The sequence below is a fragment of the Ochotona curzoniae genome, unplaced genomic scaffold (assembly GCF_017591425.1).
Source record: "Ochotona curzoniae isolate NIBS_2020 unplaced genomic scaffold, NIBS_Ocur_1.0 contig_78, whole genome shotgun sequence".
Classification (NCBI taxonomy): Eukaryota; Metazoa; Chordata; class Mammalia; order Lagomorpha; family Ochotonidae; genus Ochotona; species Ochotona curzoniae.
Genome location: NW_024466559.1, coordinates 4890425 through 4905812, shown reverse-complemented (window position 1 = coordinate 4905812; position 15388 = coordinate 4890425). Strand labels below are relative to the sequence as shown.

General features: G+C 48.8%; 1 protein-coding gene across 1 annotated transcript in view; it reads left to right on the top strand.

Moving 5' to 3' along the window:
* The window catches only part of CUNH10orf67 (chromosome unknown C10orf67 homolog), a 109131-nt gene that overhangs the window by 11260 nt on the left and 82483 nt on the right, over positions 1-15388 (top strand). The window contains exons 3-5 of the mRNA XM_040992619.1: positions 1290-1433; positions 2640-2714; positions 12721-12876. Of these exons, the coding sequence (XP_040848553.1) occupies positions 1290-1433; positions 2640-2714; positions 12721-12876 (375 nt within the window). The remainder of the gene's footprint in view (positions 1-1289; positions 1434-2639; positions 2715-12720; positions 12877-15388) is intronic.

Here is a 15388-nt window from a genome sequence, read left to right as displayed (position 1 = left end):
TTATCCCAACCATATTTTTCTTCGCTCCAGCATGCATAGTTATAATAGTTGCTTTAAAATCTTTTCTTGGAAATACCAACATTTTGGTAAAATTGGGATTGGTCACAGTCATCAGTTTTCTTGAGATTACATTGTATTTTCCTTTTTTGACTAACAAATGATTCAGAATATGTTGCAAATGTTATGATCTGGTCTCTGATATGTTCCCCTGGAGACTGTCACTGTTTTTATTTTAATGCATAAGCCATTTGATTTAGTTTCTTCACCTCCAGCTGGGCTGCTTGTAATCGACCCTAAGTGTATGTTCCCAGGGCAAGCCAGATATTTGGTCTGAGTTCTGAGGTTGACTTTAGAGTTCCTCTTCTTGGTTCTTTCCCTCTGGGACCTCTTGCACAAATATTGTCGCATAGCCTCTCAAGGTCTGTACTGCAAAAGAAAGACCTCCCACATGATGTAAGAGTACTGACGGGGAATTCTTCCCAAGATGCCAACACATCTGCACTCAAAGCCCACGCTCAATATGGTTAGATCCCATTTGCAGAATTTGCAAGGGGAGCATTGCTGGTTAGATCCATGACTCTGTATTTGAATCAGATCAGGGATAATAAAAAAATATACTGGTAGAGGTTAAAACACCCACATCTACTCTCACCAGGCCTAGGCTTGAGTCCTGGTTCTGCTTTTGGTCCAGCTTCCTGCTGATGCTCAGCCTGGGAGGCGGCCAGGGATGGCTCAAGTAGGTGGGTCCCTGGCTTGAGTTCCAGGCTTCTGGCTCTGGCCTGGCCCCTGTTGGAGATGTTGTGGGCATTTGGGGAATGTACTAGTGGATTCTCTCTCCCTCTGTCTCCCTGTCTGTCTTTTGTCTTTCAAGTACCTGCAAACAAATGAAGAATAGGTTATTATTATTTTTTTAAATAAATACACAGGCAACAGATTCCTGCCTGTATTTTCTGATGTGAAATCTGCATCTTCAAATGAATCCTCACCTAGTCTTTGGGGTATGATAAAAGATTCCTACTTTTCAGTGCAGAAATCTCATTTCTATATGGAAGCAAAATACTGCACACTTCGTCTGTCTTCCTCTATTAACACATCTTAGCTTGGCAGATTAACTGTCATTTGGAATGCTCAGCTGCCATTAGAACGGAATGACTAGAATTCCCCAGCGTGCGCGGTATCTGAAAGATAATCGGAAGAGACAGGGCAGGCCCGTGGTCAGGCACCCACATTCTTTGCACAGAACCACAACTACTCCCTGTCTCCAACGATGTGTATTTTCTGATTTTTAGATGGTCGAATCTATCCAGCTGGATTTTGGGTTCCTCAAACAGCTGCTGCAGTTGAAGTTTGAGGACCAGCTGAAGGAGCAGTCTTTAAATCTCTTCAGCGTTCTCTACGACCGGATCCTGGAAATCGAAAAGCACCACCAGCAGGTGGGCATCCGCCTTGTCTTGTGTCCTCGGTGGGCGGACATCGTGCGTGGACGCGTGGGACTGCCGCTCGGAATGCAGCAGGGTGACCTACCGTTGGTTAACGCATGCCTCCCACGTGGTAACAAAAACATGGTGTGTCCTTAAACGCTGACCCCGTGATGTAGATGTGCTTCTCCCTCCTGTTGCCCAGATGCTCAAGGTCCCCATGTGGTAAAGAGCCACAGAGTTCCGTTTCCAGCCCAGGCTGACCCACGCTGAGGACACACCAGCAGCCGCTTCAAGGCAGTCCCTGAGACAGGCTTCCAGTGCAGCAGGCTTACCTGGTGGAAGGAACTGCTGCTGTTTCAGTGTGAATCAGTGACAGGTCCCGCTAGCTGAGGCCCGGTGCCTCTTACGAGTAGGTTACGCTGGCAGTTATATCGATGAGACACTGCACTATATCCCGGAAATACGTGTTTAAATCCTAAACAACGACAAAAATCAACCAACCAAAGCCCTCCCCCAACTCCGCATTTTCTTGTTCTCCCCACTGCATTAAGTTTGAGGCTAATCCTTTGGAGCATTTGTAAAGATCCTCAAAAATCCTAAACTGAAGACTCGTCATCCTTGCTCCACAGACACTGAGCTTGCCAGCGTTAAGTGGCTTGCCTAAAGTCAGGTGATCCTAGGGGCCTGCCGATCTTTAAATACTGTCTGGCCTGTTTGTGCTCTCAACTTGATCCTGGAAGCAAAACTGCTTTCAGATTCAAGGGAATTTTTTTTTTTTTTAAATATACATACTGTCTTTCATCAGTATCCCCTGTAGATCTTATAAATTTTACTGGGTTAGTGATTCTTGCTTAGGGATTGTACACACCATAGAATCCTTCCATGGCAGACCTGCAAGGCCCAGAAGAAGAGGAGGATTCCCAAACAGATGTCACCGCTGTTTGAAAGGCGGCCCTGGGAGGTCCCCGGAAGACTTGGCATGGATGTGTCCCAGAAGCATTTCCATGAGCTGCGCAGACGTGGCTACCCTGTCTCCTGGGATGTGGATCCTCACGGAGCTCAAAGGAGTTGGCCATAACTGCCAGGAGGGAGAGATGATGATAACCTGAGCTCATCTCAATTGGGGTGGCAGTATTTCCACCAGACACCCCTGCCCAGGGGTGGGTAGTGTGGGCAGCGTCGGCCGCAGGACTAACTGTCCGCCTTTGTGGCTTGCAGAATGAGGAGAACCTGAGAAAATGCTTCCGCCAGCAGCTGGCCGATGCCATCGCCGTCATCAGGGGCTCCTACAAGGTATGGTGAAGCTCGCTGCATCTGTGTCCTCCACTCCGAATGTGTACTGCCTCACGCTCCAGGCCCACTCTGAGCTCATGGTGCCCCAAAGCCCCATCTGGTATGGCAGGCCCCTGGGCAGGGGTCAGAGTGAGCCTGGTTGGAACAGCTGCACCAAGGTCTCATCGTGTTCCCCCCCGCCACAGGAGGTGGTGAGGGGGTGCACGGCGTCCGTTGGACTCCACTGGAGGGTCTCAGACTCTGTGGAGGAAATTTTGTCTCAGTCACACGGCGAGCTTTATAAATCCATCCGTACAGGAGGGCTCTTGCTCCTAAGAGCTCTCTCAAGGCCTGAGGAAGGTCTTGGCTTCCTGTTAGTATCTGTGGTCCATGTCCGCACCTTCCAGTTCAGTGTCAGTCCATCACTAAACATTTTACAGCTGGTGGCACGCTGAGTCTGGTGCCCTGCACCTAGCACAGGTGCACCTGCTCCAGGAGCAATTCCCGCCCCCCCACACCGCTGAGCTTGTCGCGGGGGCGGGGAGCTTGATTCTCCAGTAGCATTTTAATGTAGTTGAGCCTGGTGGCTAAGAGCAAACGCAGCATCTGCCTGAGGTGGGGACTCTGGAATCGCAGTGCGTGTGTTCAAATCGTGACCCTGTCACTCCCCTGGTGGGTACCTCCAAGCCAAGTACCGACTCTCTCTGCCTCACTTCCGCTAGGGCTCATGGCATCCCTGCCTCACGGACACGTCCTAGCGTCCTGACCCTCGACAGTGCCAGCGATGCGCTGAGCAGACAGAGGGCCTTCACAGGTGCGCGGACTCCTGGGCGCCTGTCTCTTACTGCCTCATCTTAAGCCTTTGCATTTGTTGACCATCTTTCTGCTGGCTGCGGGTCTCAGGACTGAGAAAATACTGCTCGAGGCACCTGCTGTCATTCTCAGTATGGACTCTGTCCAGTCATGGTGGATATTGCCATTTTGGGAACCACCAGGGGTCAGCAGTCAGCAGTCTCAACCCCAGAGACATAGTGGGGATATACGTTGCTGTTATAATGACCCAAAGGCAGCAGTAAAATGCAGAAAAATATGGGGCTGAGCTAACTTTAATGAAGATGAATTCTTTCTGAGCGATGTGACCAAGGCTTGTGGAGGGAAGGCCCGTGGACTTGAACCAGTTGGACCCCAGCATTACAGAGCGAGGAAGAGGCGAGAACTGCTGGTGGGTTCTGGGAGAGCTGTGACCTTACGTGCCTGCTGTCAGACTGTCACATCACAGTCCCACGGCACAGGGATAAGAGCGTTCACCAGAGTTTATGGGCACGTGTGAGAAGAACTCTTGTTTTGGTGGGAGTCTTTGGAAAGATGAGGTGATGTTTGTGCTGTTTTTTTTTTTCCCCTCTAATTTTACTTTATAGTTTTAAAACATTTTTTTTTCCTTTAAAATATGTATTTATTTGAGTTACATTGCGAGAGAGAGCCAGGAGCCAGAAGCTTCTTCCAGGTCTCCCACGTGGGTCCCAAGGACCTGGGCCATCCTTTGCTGCTTTTCCTAGGCCATTAACTGAGTGAGAAGTGGAGCAGCTGGGACATGAACCAGTGCCCTAAAGGGTGCCGGTATAGGAGACAGTAGCAATATGAGCCCCTGTGTTGTGTTTTAAAGCTATGACTCAGTGGGTGGAAAGAAGAAGTTAGAGCAGGATTTCAGGCAGAACCTAGAAGAATATGCATAGATTTGGTAGCAAATGATGAAAATCTAATTTAGGTTGACATTAGCTAAAAAGAGAACTTATTAGCGTGTATAATGGATATATATCAGATGACTTCAGGATAAGCTGATTCTAGATTTTGTGATCATAGCACCAAGCCATTGTCCACCCCCTGCTCCTTTTCCAGCTCCCTGCCTGTGGCCTGGGAAAGCAGTAGAGGACGGCCCAAAGCCTTAGGACTCTGCATATGTATGGAAAACTATGAAGAAGCTCCAGGTCCTGGCTTCAGATCAGCTCAGCTCTTGCCATTGTGACCACTTGAGGAGTGGTGGATGGAGGAACTTTCTGTCTCTCTCACTGTAAATCCACCTTTCCAATAAAAATGAATAATATTTTAAAAATAAATAATACTAATGAGCACCATTTTGAAGCTATTAGAGAAGTATTGTTAGGGAAAGGGCAACCACGTGATGGAGCCATTCGTGAGCTGTAATGCTGGGGTTGTGATGTCATCAGAGAAGTGCTGTGCCTTGAAATGTGTCAGAATCAATCGGACTCGATAGGACACCCTCAGAAACACCTGTTGCCCCCACGTCCCCTGGAGGACTGGCATGTGGCCGGCCATAATCATGGCTGTTTCACCACTTGTTTTTGAAAAGTAATTGAGTTTGGAAACTGTGAGTTAGCCCTTCACTTCTCCTTTTCTGCATCAACAAATGTCAGTCTGTATTTGATGTTTCAAAATCTCCACCAACTTCCACCTCTGAGGGGTGTCCGCTGTCGCTCGTGATGGTGTCCTTCAGGTTGGGATTCTCTGGGAACATTTTGAGGCCAAAAATGAAGGTTTTTTTTTTTTTTCTTGTAAAGGTTTGTCTAATTAAAAAAAAAGTTATTTAAGGAGGGTTCTCAGCCAGCCTTTCCTGTCCTGGCCCCTCAGGTTTTTTTTGGATTTACTGTGTGTTAGTTTGCTAATTGTTTTCCGGATGTTGTTTTGTAGGGATAAGGGTTCCTTCCCCACTTTTCTTCCTCCCTCCTCAGATTCCTTCCCTCCATTCTCCCCACCCCATATAATCACAGTGTAAGTGTAGTCCATTAGCAACACTTACAAGTTTAGCGTTCTGCTATCTAATCATGGCATTGTAGGTATAGGCGAAGGTAGAAAAATTCAGCATTCTATTGTAAAGGTATAATGAACTCACTGGTAGTCCTACTTTTATTTGGGTGTAAAGACGTGTACTGCAAATTGTCTTCACTTACCAGTTTGCTCGCCTTCATTCTACAGTTCATCCGTGAGAACATATGTATATACTTGCTCACAATATATCTATCTATTTTGCATTTTGTTAAGTTTCAGCCATGATTGAGCACAAGAGAGTGGAAGACACAACCAAAGTCTGGAATTTGCCTCTCTTCTGCCCTCTGCAGGCCTGTTAGTATTACAGCTCCTTTTAAAAAATAGCTTTGGGCCAATATCTAACTCTTGCTTTTTTTTTTTTTTTCCTTAAAGATTTATTTTATTTTTATTGGAAAGGCAGAATTATAGAGAGAAGGAGAGACATAGAAAGCCATTTGTTGGTTCACTCCCAAAGTGGCTGCAATGGCCGGAGCTGAGCCAATCCAAAGCCAGGAGCTTCACCTGGGTCTCCCACATGGGTGCAGGGTCCCAAGGCTTTGGGCCATCCTTCACTGCTTTCCCAGGACACAAGCAGGGAGCTGGATGGGAAGCGGAGCAGCCGGGACATGATCTGGTACCCATGTGGAATCTTGGGGCATGCAAGGCAAAGATTTAGCTATTGAGCTACTGCATCAGGCTCTCTAGCTGGGTGTTGAGTGTTATCTTAGTACCCAACTTACAGGGAGGAGGAAATGTTTTCTGAAAAATTATATACTTGTTTTGATAGCTGGATCATACATTAGATCAATTTTCAGTTGTCTCAGCACTGTCCATACTGACTTCCATAGTGGTTGTACTAGCCTGCACTCCCACCAGCACTGAGGGAGGGTGCCTTTCTCCCCACATCCACGCTGGTAGGTGTTATTGTAGAGTCCTGAATGCAGGCCAATCTCACTGGAGTTAGGTAGAACCTCAGGGTGGTTTTCATTTGTATCTCCCTGATGACTAGGGAGCCTGAACATGTTTTCTCGTGTCTGTTAGCCATCAGAATTTGTGCTTTTGAAAAATGTCTGCTCATCTCCTTCACCCATTTCTTCACAGGGTTGTTTGTTTTGTTCTCATTGAGTTTCTGAAGCTCTTTGCAAATCCTGGATGTTAGTCCCCTATCTGCTGTGTCGTATGCAAAGATTTTCTTCCGTTCTGCTGGCTGCTTCTTCACTTTGTTGATCGTTTCCTTTGCTGTACGGAAGCTTCTTAGTTTGATGTAGTCTCATTTGTTTATTTTGGCTTTGACTGCCTGTGCTTTTGGTGACTTTTCTAAGAAGTCTTTACCAATGCCTATTTCTTGAAGAGTGCTTCCTATGTTTTCCTCTGATAGTTTGATGGAGTCTGGGTGCAAATTTAGGTCCTTGATCCATTTAGAGCTGATTTTTGTATAGGGTGATAAAGCAGGGCGGGGGGGTCTTGCCTGTTACCTCTGCAGGCTGCTGTCCCATTGTCCCAACATTTCCACTGGATTATTTTCAGATCTCTTGTGGAAGATTAGTTGGCTATACATATGTGGGCTCCCTTTTTGTGTTTCTATTCTGTTATATTGATCTTCTCTGTTTCTGTACCAGTGCCAGACTGTTTTGATGACCACTGCTCTGTAGTATATCTTGAGATCTGGAATTGTGATTCCTCCAGCTTGACTTTTATTTTTCAGGATAGTTTTGGCTATTTATGGCCTCCAGATGAACTTTTGTGTCATCTTTTCTGTTTCTGAGAAGAAGTTGTTGGGATTCTGATTGGGGTCGCATTGAATCTATAAATGACTTTCGGTAATATGCACATTTTGATGATGTTGATCCTACTGACCCAGGAACATGGTACAATTCTTCATCTGTTGATGTATTCCTCTATTTCTTTTTCTAGTTTTATAAAATTTTCATCACAGAGATCCGCTTCCATTGGTTAGGCTTATTCTAAGGTGTGTAAGGTTCTTGTTTCAAAGAGGACCGTACTTACAAGTTCTTTCTCAGACATGGAGTTATTTGTGTATACTAAGGCCATTGATTTATGTTCGTTTTTGTTTTCTGCTGCCCTGCCAATCTCTCTTATGAGTTCCAGTGGTCTCTTTGTTTAGTGTTTTGGTTCTCCTAAGTACAGAATTATGTTGTCTACAAACAGGGGTGATTTTAATTCCTTATGATTTTTCTATTTGAGTTTCTTTAATTTCTTTTTCTTCTCACATAGCTCTGTTGAGGACTTTCAGTAGTATGTTGAATATTTGTGGTGAAAGTGGACATCCTTGTGCAAAAAAAAAAAAAAAGAATGAGCAGCTGTGTTCGCATACTTGTACAGTTAACACGAACTTGGTATTAGCGAGTCCCAGGATGCCCGCCAGCTGCTGGCTGCTTTTCTCCCAGCAGTGGGACACTGCCTAGGTCCAAGTGTTGCTAGGGAAACTTTACATCATGCCCAGCCATTTTTTGGGCTTTGGAAATGTGTCAGGCAAAATTCAATTAAGAGAAAAAAAAACCCCACTCTGGCTTTTTCAGACATGTGGAGATTTCATAAAGGGATCTGGGCACCTGAAAACTCCCAGAAAAACAGAATGGAGGGATATAAACAAACAAACAAACAAACAGGAATGCTGCCACTGGATTTCAGACTGTGTAAAACTTTCACATTCTTGAAATCGATTCCTCTTCCATTGATTCGTAGTGTTTCTCCTATAATCAAAGTTGTATTGTGGGGTTGTCTATGCTATTTTGTGGCTCTATATTGCGTTTCCTTAGGTCAAAAACAATGTGACAATTGTAAATTTTTTGAGATGATTTACTTATTTGAGAGGCAGAGTAAGCTGCTTTATGTTGGTCACTTTGCAAATACCCTCATCCCTGGAGGGGGCTGGTCTGTGCCAGGCCGAAGCCAGGAGCCAGACCCTCCTTCGGGGTGTCCCCGCACAGGAGGCAGGTATCCAGTTTCAGAGCCATCGCAGACTCACTTCCAGGGGCTACACCGGCATGGGAGTTAGGAGTCCAAGGCAGGTGTCGCACCCAGGGGCTCCCATGTGGCACACGAGTCACTTAAGTACCAGGCCCACTGCCTGCTCCCCAGAATTCATTTTCGTAACTAGTAAGGTCTTTCTCAAAACGGCCTTCCATTTTTAAATGCTTCCAGATAAGCTTCAAAATAGTTGGTTTCCATCATTTTGTATGTTTTGCTGTGAAGACTTTTGGAAGAACTCACAGCCTCTGTTAACACTCAAGCTTGCCTAACCAAGGGACTATAACCTGCTTCTTAATTCATTTATGTCTTCTGCATTTCAATGACTTTTTTTTAAAGATTTAAATTTATTATTTTTTAAAGATTTATTTTTATTATTATTATTATTATTTTTTATTGGAAAGGCGGATAAACAGAGAGGAGAGACAGAGAGGAAGATCTTCCATCCGATGATTCACTCCCCAAGTGAGTGCAACGGCCGATGTTATGCCAATCCGAAACCAGGAGCCTCTTCCGGGTCTCCCACGCGGGTGCAGGGTCCTAAAGCTTTGGGCTGTCCTTGACTGCTCTCCCAGGCCACAAGCGGAGAGCTGGGTGGGAAGCGGGGCTGCCGGGCTAGAACCGGCGCCCATATGGGATCCCGGGCGTGCAAGGTGAGGACCTTAACCACTGCGCCACCACGCCGGGCCCGAGATTTAAATTTATTTTTATTGGAAAGTCAGATGTACAGGAAGGAGGAAAGATAGAGAGGAAGATCTTCTGTCTGTTGGTTCACCTTCAGTGGCTGCAATGGCTGGAGCTGAGTTGATCCGAAGCCAGGAGCCAAGAGTTACTTCTGGGTCTATCACACGGGTACAGGGTCCCAAGGCTTTGGGCCATCCTCCACTGCTTTCCCAGGCCACAGGCAGGGACTGGATGAGTCAGGTTAGAACCGGTGCCCATTTGGGATCCTGGCGCATACAAGGTAAGGACTTTAGCCTTTAGGCTACCATGCTGGGCCCATTTTAATGATTTTTTAAAAAGATTTATTTTATTTTTATTACAAAGTCAGATATACAGAGAGGAGTAGACACAGAGAGAAATATCTTCCATCCAATGATTCACCCCCCAAGTGAGCGCAACGGCTGGTGCTGTGCCAATCTGAAGCCATGAGCCAGGAACCTCCTCCAGGTCTCCCACACAGGTGCAGGATCCCAAAGCATTGGGCTGTCCTCGACTGCTTTCCCAGGCCACAAGCAGGGAGCTGGAAGGGAAGTGGAGCAGCCAGGATTAGAATCAGTGCCCATATGGGATCCCGGTGTGGTCAAGGAGAGGACTTTAGCCACTAGGCCACACCGCTGGGCCCTCAATGATGTTTTATAGTTTTCATAATATAGGCTGTGTACATTTTTCCCCATTTAAGTCGGTTTTCCCTGAGTATCACGTTTTGTTTTTGTAAGGTCAGGTTTGAGTCAGGTCAGAGCCTGCCCTGCTGCTGGGCTCTCCTGCCAGATCTCCCATATGGGTGATAATCACTTAGCTTCTTGGGTGGCCACCTGTTACCCCCTAAGTATGTGGGGTCAGAAGTCAAGCTGGGACTGACTGACCTCTGCAGGTGGCCCTGGTGGCCCCAGAACCCCGTCCTCTTCGTCCTCTTCCCCAGTTTCTCCAAGTGAGTGCATAGAACCGCCCTCCAACCAGTGGGGGTGCAGCAAAGGTATTGGAGTGGGTACGGGCACTCCCCTGGTTTTGAGACACCTGAGCACCACTCTTGCCTTGCCAGCGTCTCCTCTCTCTCTCTCTCTCTCTGCATTCGTGGGCTTGGTGAAAGCAGTTCACTGCGCTGGTGAGCCCCCTCGTGGCATAAAACAGAGAGCAGCTGGGAACAGAAGCCCCCCAGCCCGCCAGCTGCAGGGAGTGTAGAAACTGCTCCCCTGTGGTGTAGGAAGCTGTGCATGGAAGCACGGGAGATGGTGACTGTTGGGGAAGATGGGAGGGAGGTGGGGACGTGGCATGTGTGGCCTCAGGGAGGCTTCAGGTGCATGGCACCAGGAGGGAGCTTGCCGCCACGGCTACACGGGCAACAGGAGTTCTGGGGGAGCAGGTAACGGTGGCAGAGCAGAGTGCACGGGGATTTGCGTTCTGTCCTGGGGCCATGAGAGAATCCTTGTGTCTTGCTCAGACAGCCAGGTTCTGAAAGGGAAACAGCATCCGGGTCTCTGCGAGGCTTGAGGAAGTAACATCCCTCTTCCCACAGAGCTCCAGGACCAGGTGAAGAAAGCAAGCCAGAGATGCATCCCGGGGAGACTGCCTGTCTTACTGGGAGAGGTGACAGCGGAACAGGTGCAGAGCCCCCAGATCGTAGATCGCCATGGGTTTATGGCAGACTCGGTTGGCAATGGTTGGGACAGGTTTCCTCCGCCGGGACGGACCCTCCGCCGTGCCCTCGTAGTCCCAGTCCCTCAGGAAGAGCAGGCAGAGAGGTTAAAATGTCGTCTTTTCCTCATGTACTGGGTAACTGGGTGTCACACTAAAGGACATCACTCTGTGTAAGGGAAGAAATAGCACTTCGTAGTGTCCTCTTCCACTCTGAATACACTGAGCTGCAGTGTGGGGTCTTCGGTCCGAGCCCCCAAAAGGAAGGGCAGAGCTTTACCCTGGCCCGCCCCCACTGTGTTCCTACAGAACAGCATTTTGGTTAGCAAGAGTGTGTTGCTTCGATCCAGTGCCAAGGGCACTGTGATGGGTCGTCATGGGGCAGCTGGCTAGCTGGTGAAGCGTGATTCTGGGCAGGAGGGGTTCCGGAGAGCAATGGCCATTGAATCAGTGCACTCGGTGGCAGTGAGAGGCTCTGTGCAAAGGGAGAGAAAAAGGTCAATCTGTGCACTTGCATTCTCTCTCTCTCTCTCTCTCTCTCTGTGCCTGTCTTCCGGGGCCGCGACGTGTGTCTCTTCCTCCTGGGGACACCAGGTTCTGGCCTTTGGATTCTTGGGTTTGGGCCAGCAGCCCTCATGCTCTCGGGCCTTTGGTCTGGGACTGAGCGAGCAGGCTCTCCAGTTTGCAGGCCAGCCATATTGCTTAGGCCTTGTCGGCTCCCGGCACGATCCCAGGAGCCGGTTCCCCCAAGGTGGCCCTCTCTTCTGCCCACAGCTACACTCGCATCCACATCCAACCTGTACCTATGATTCAGTCTGTATCCGCAACGAGATCCACATCCAAGTTCACGTCTATGACTACACCTGCATCCACGGCTGAACCCAGCTCCTCCCCCCACATCTCCACATCTCCTTCTACTTCCCAATCCTGTTGGTTCGGGGTGGGAGGGGACCCAGACTAACAGGGTCACTTTACTTTCCCAGTCTGTTTCTCACCCCCAAGCCATGGCCAGCTGTGTTGTCCAATATGTTCTAACATGAGGCTTGTGACGCAAGGACCAATGACACCGTACATCACTTTAGTAATCCAAAGCCATGAGCCGGTGTGAGGGTGAGCCCGGTGTGGGGGTGAGCCCGGTGTGTGGGTGAGCCCGGTGTGAGGGTGAGCCGGTGTGAGGGTGAGCCGGTGTGAGGGCGCTGTGGGTTAAGCTACTCTTGTGGACACTTCCATCCCACACATCACAATGCCTAGCATTGACTTCTTCTTGTGCGTCCCACATGGCTGCCTGCTGACCCTCATTCTGGGAGCCAGCAGTGATGGCTCAGGTACCGAAGTCCCTGCTACCCACGTGGGAGACTGGGATTCACTGAGGTCCTGGCTCCTGGCTTTGGCCTGCCCTGAGCACAGCTATTATGGGGAGGGACTTGGGGTTGAAATGGCAGATGAAAGCAACTTTTTCTCTTTCTCTCTGCTTTCAAACAAATAAACTTTAAAAAAGGAAGAAATAATTAAAAAAAGCCAGTGATATAACCGTGCCCCAGATTTGATTATAAATCCTGATTGACCACTTAAAAAGAAGAACCGACTGTGCTGATATACTGCTATAGTTAACACATACTTGGCATTAGCCAATCCCGGGATGCCCGCCAGCTGTTGGCTGCTTTTCTCCCAGCTGTGTAGCCCTTGCCTGGGTACAGTGCCACCTAGGCAGTTGGCTACAGCTGGGGCGTGTTTACATCTCAACAGTTCCTCAATAGCACCGTGCTACACAGGCAGCAGCTCAGCTCGAACCCGAACGGGGGTGTCGACCCCTCAGCCGCCCCACCAGCGTCTAACTCTCAGTGTTCTGTTCCCCCAGCATTTCTTCGACGTAGATGAAGAGAAGGCTGCTTTGCAAGACGTAACCAGTGTCAAGATGGGCGTTTTGCTAAGAAAATTAAAAGAGAGGGAAGAACTGATCAAAGAGTTAAAAGAAGAACTGGACCAAAATGAGGAATATGGGTTCAAAAAAGTGGTAAGTATGGGAAGGGAAAGAAGGGTCCCTTTGAATGTAAGCAAAGATGGCCCGGCACAGTGGCCTAGCAGCTAAAGTCCTTGCCTTGAACGTGCCGGGATCCCATGTGGGCACTAGTTCTAATCCTAGCAGCCCCACTTCCCATCCAGCTCCCTGCTTGTGGCCTGGGAAAGCAGTCAAGGACGGCCCAAAGCTTTAGGACCCTGCACCCGCGTGGGAGACCCGGAAGAGGCTCCTTCGGATCAGTTCAGCGAACGGAAGATTTTTTTTCTCTGTCTCTCCTCCTCTCTGTATATCTGCCTTTCCAATAAAATAATAATAATAATAATAAATAGAATGTAGGCAAAGAAATTCAAGCACAGCCAAGGGCTTGTATTAAGCTCAAGTACAGCCCAGCCAGTCTGTGTTCCAGAAAACTCGTTGTAGCTTTAACAGCAGGAACAGCAAAGTTAGTCCTCAATTTTAAGATTTATAGTGAAAATCGAATAACCGCCACTGACTGAAAGCAAAACGAAAAACCCACAAAACCAATCTGGTTCTAAAGGAGTATGTGATGGGTTTTGTCTGCGATTCTTTGCACTGCTCTCAAGGTCGTTTCAAGGGCATGGAGCCGATCTTGCCCAATCCAAGTCTTCCAGCAGCGTGACCCTCATGTCCAAACGTCCGGAAGAGGAACTCAGAGGAGGCTCCTTCCAGGCGCATGGCTGGCCGTGGGAGTCAGGAGGGTCTCCCAGCTGCCCACTGCCTGCCTTGGGGAGGGGTCTGTCCCCTGGGTCAGGGCAGCACTCAGAATACATTCACAGCCTTGCTACAATGGTTCTTTTCAATTTCTTTCTTTCTTTCTTTCTTTCTTTTTCTTTCTTTCTTTCTTTCTTTCTTTCTTTCTTTCTTTCTTTCTTTCTTTCTTTCTTTCTTTCTTCCTTCCTTCCTTCCTTCCTTCCTTCCTTCCTTCCTTCCTTCCTTCCTTCCTTCCTATCTATGTATCTATCTATCCGAAAGGCAGATTTTATAAGAGAGGATGAGATATAGCTGAGGTTTTCCCTCTGCTGATTCAATCCCCTGATGGCCACATCTGCTGCAGGTGAGCTAAGCCAGGAACCAGCAGTCTCTTCTGGGTCTCCCATGTGGGTGTAGGGTCCCAAGGCTTTGGGTCCTCTGCTGTTGCTTTCCCAGGCCGCAAGCAGGGAACTGGATGAGAAGTGGAGCAGCTGGGACACAAACCGGTGCTCACATGGGATACTGTTGCTTAAGGTCAGAGGATTAACCCACTGCATCACCGCACAGCCCTGAGGATGATCTTGTTTTTGAATCTGGAGGGCAGGTGCGGCACACATCCACACAGACAGATGTTCCACCGGCAGAGCTCTCCCCCAGGGCTAGGCCAGGCCAACGGCAGGAGCTCAGGCTGGGTCTCCCACATGAGTGGCATGACTGGGACTCGAACCCAGGCAGTGTGTGATGCGCTGTGGGCGTGCCAAGCAAGCAGTGCCTTCAGCAGCCTGCCCGGCGCCTGCTCTAATGCCACCGTAATTTGTCCCCTAGGGAGAGCGCATCAGAATTCCCACAGGTGTGCTATGATGTGAGGGAATTTTAATCTTAGACGCATATGTTGGTTTCGGGTGTCAAAATGGGGTGACACAGAATCAGATATTGGGTCACAGCGAATTCCTGAGAAATACTTTCTTTTTTTCTTTAGTGCTCTGATACCATTTTCCTAAAAGAGGCAAGATTTCCGTTAATAGAGGAGCACTTGTCGCTTTGAAACTTTTATCTTGTACAACGGCTCCCTCTAGTGGTGTAGACAGTCCTGCGCCATCTCATGCTCGCACAGACACAGGATGAGTGGGGAAAGCAATCCCAAACTGAAAAACACGCACGAAAATAACTTGAAAATCTATAGACACATGTAAGCTCTAGTTTCTCTCAAGCTCACTCTTTTCTTCTGAACCCACAGCCAGATGACGCAAGCCGCTCTGTGGGGGGACAATAAGCAGTCATACTGCCTTTTCCTGTATACCGTTTGTGAGGCCAAATGGGCTCTGGGCAAGGAAGCTCCCTGGTTGCTGGCACACCGTCCCAAGTGTCGCGGGGTGGGGAGGGGGCGTGAGGTTCTTCTGTTTTGTTCTGCCGGCAGTTGCTGTCCGCCAGTCCCTTGAGGGTCCCCACGTAGGGGGGTGGGAGCATGTTGGTGTGCGGATGCGCGCACGCGCGTCTTCATTTCAGCCGGACTTGCCACTTGAGACAGACGTGCCATTGTTCACTTTTCCCGCGACACGGCCAAGCCACACGCAATCGCCAGCACCTCCCCGCCCGCCCCCCACCAGCCCTGTGTTGGGGGATCGTATCTGCCTGTTGCCCACAGGCCTGAAACAGAGCTGGCATTCAGCAGGCAGCTCTGCAGGGCCGCGCTGCCCCAGCGTGCCACTTCCCTGCCTGTCAGTCACTGGGGATGCACCTGCTCTCCTCCATGGCTGTCATGAGACACGGGCTCGCATGAGAGCCCTACTCCTCC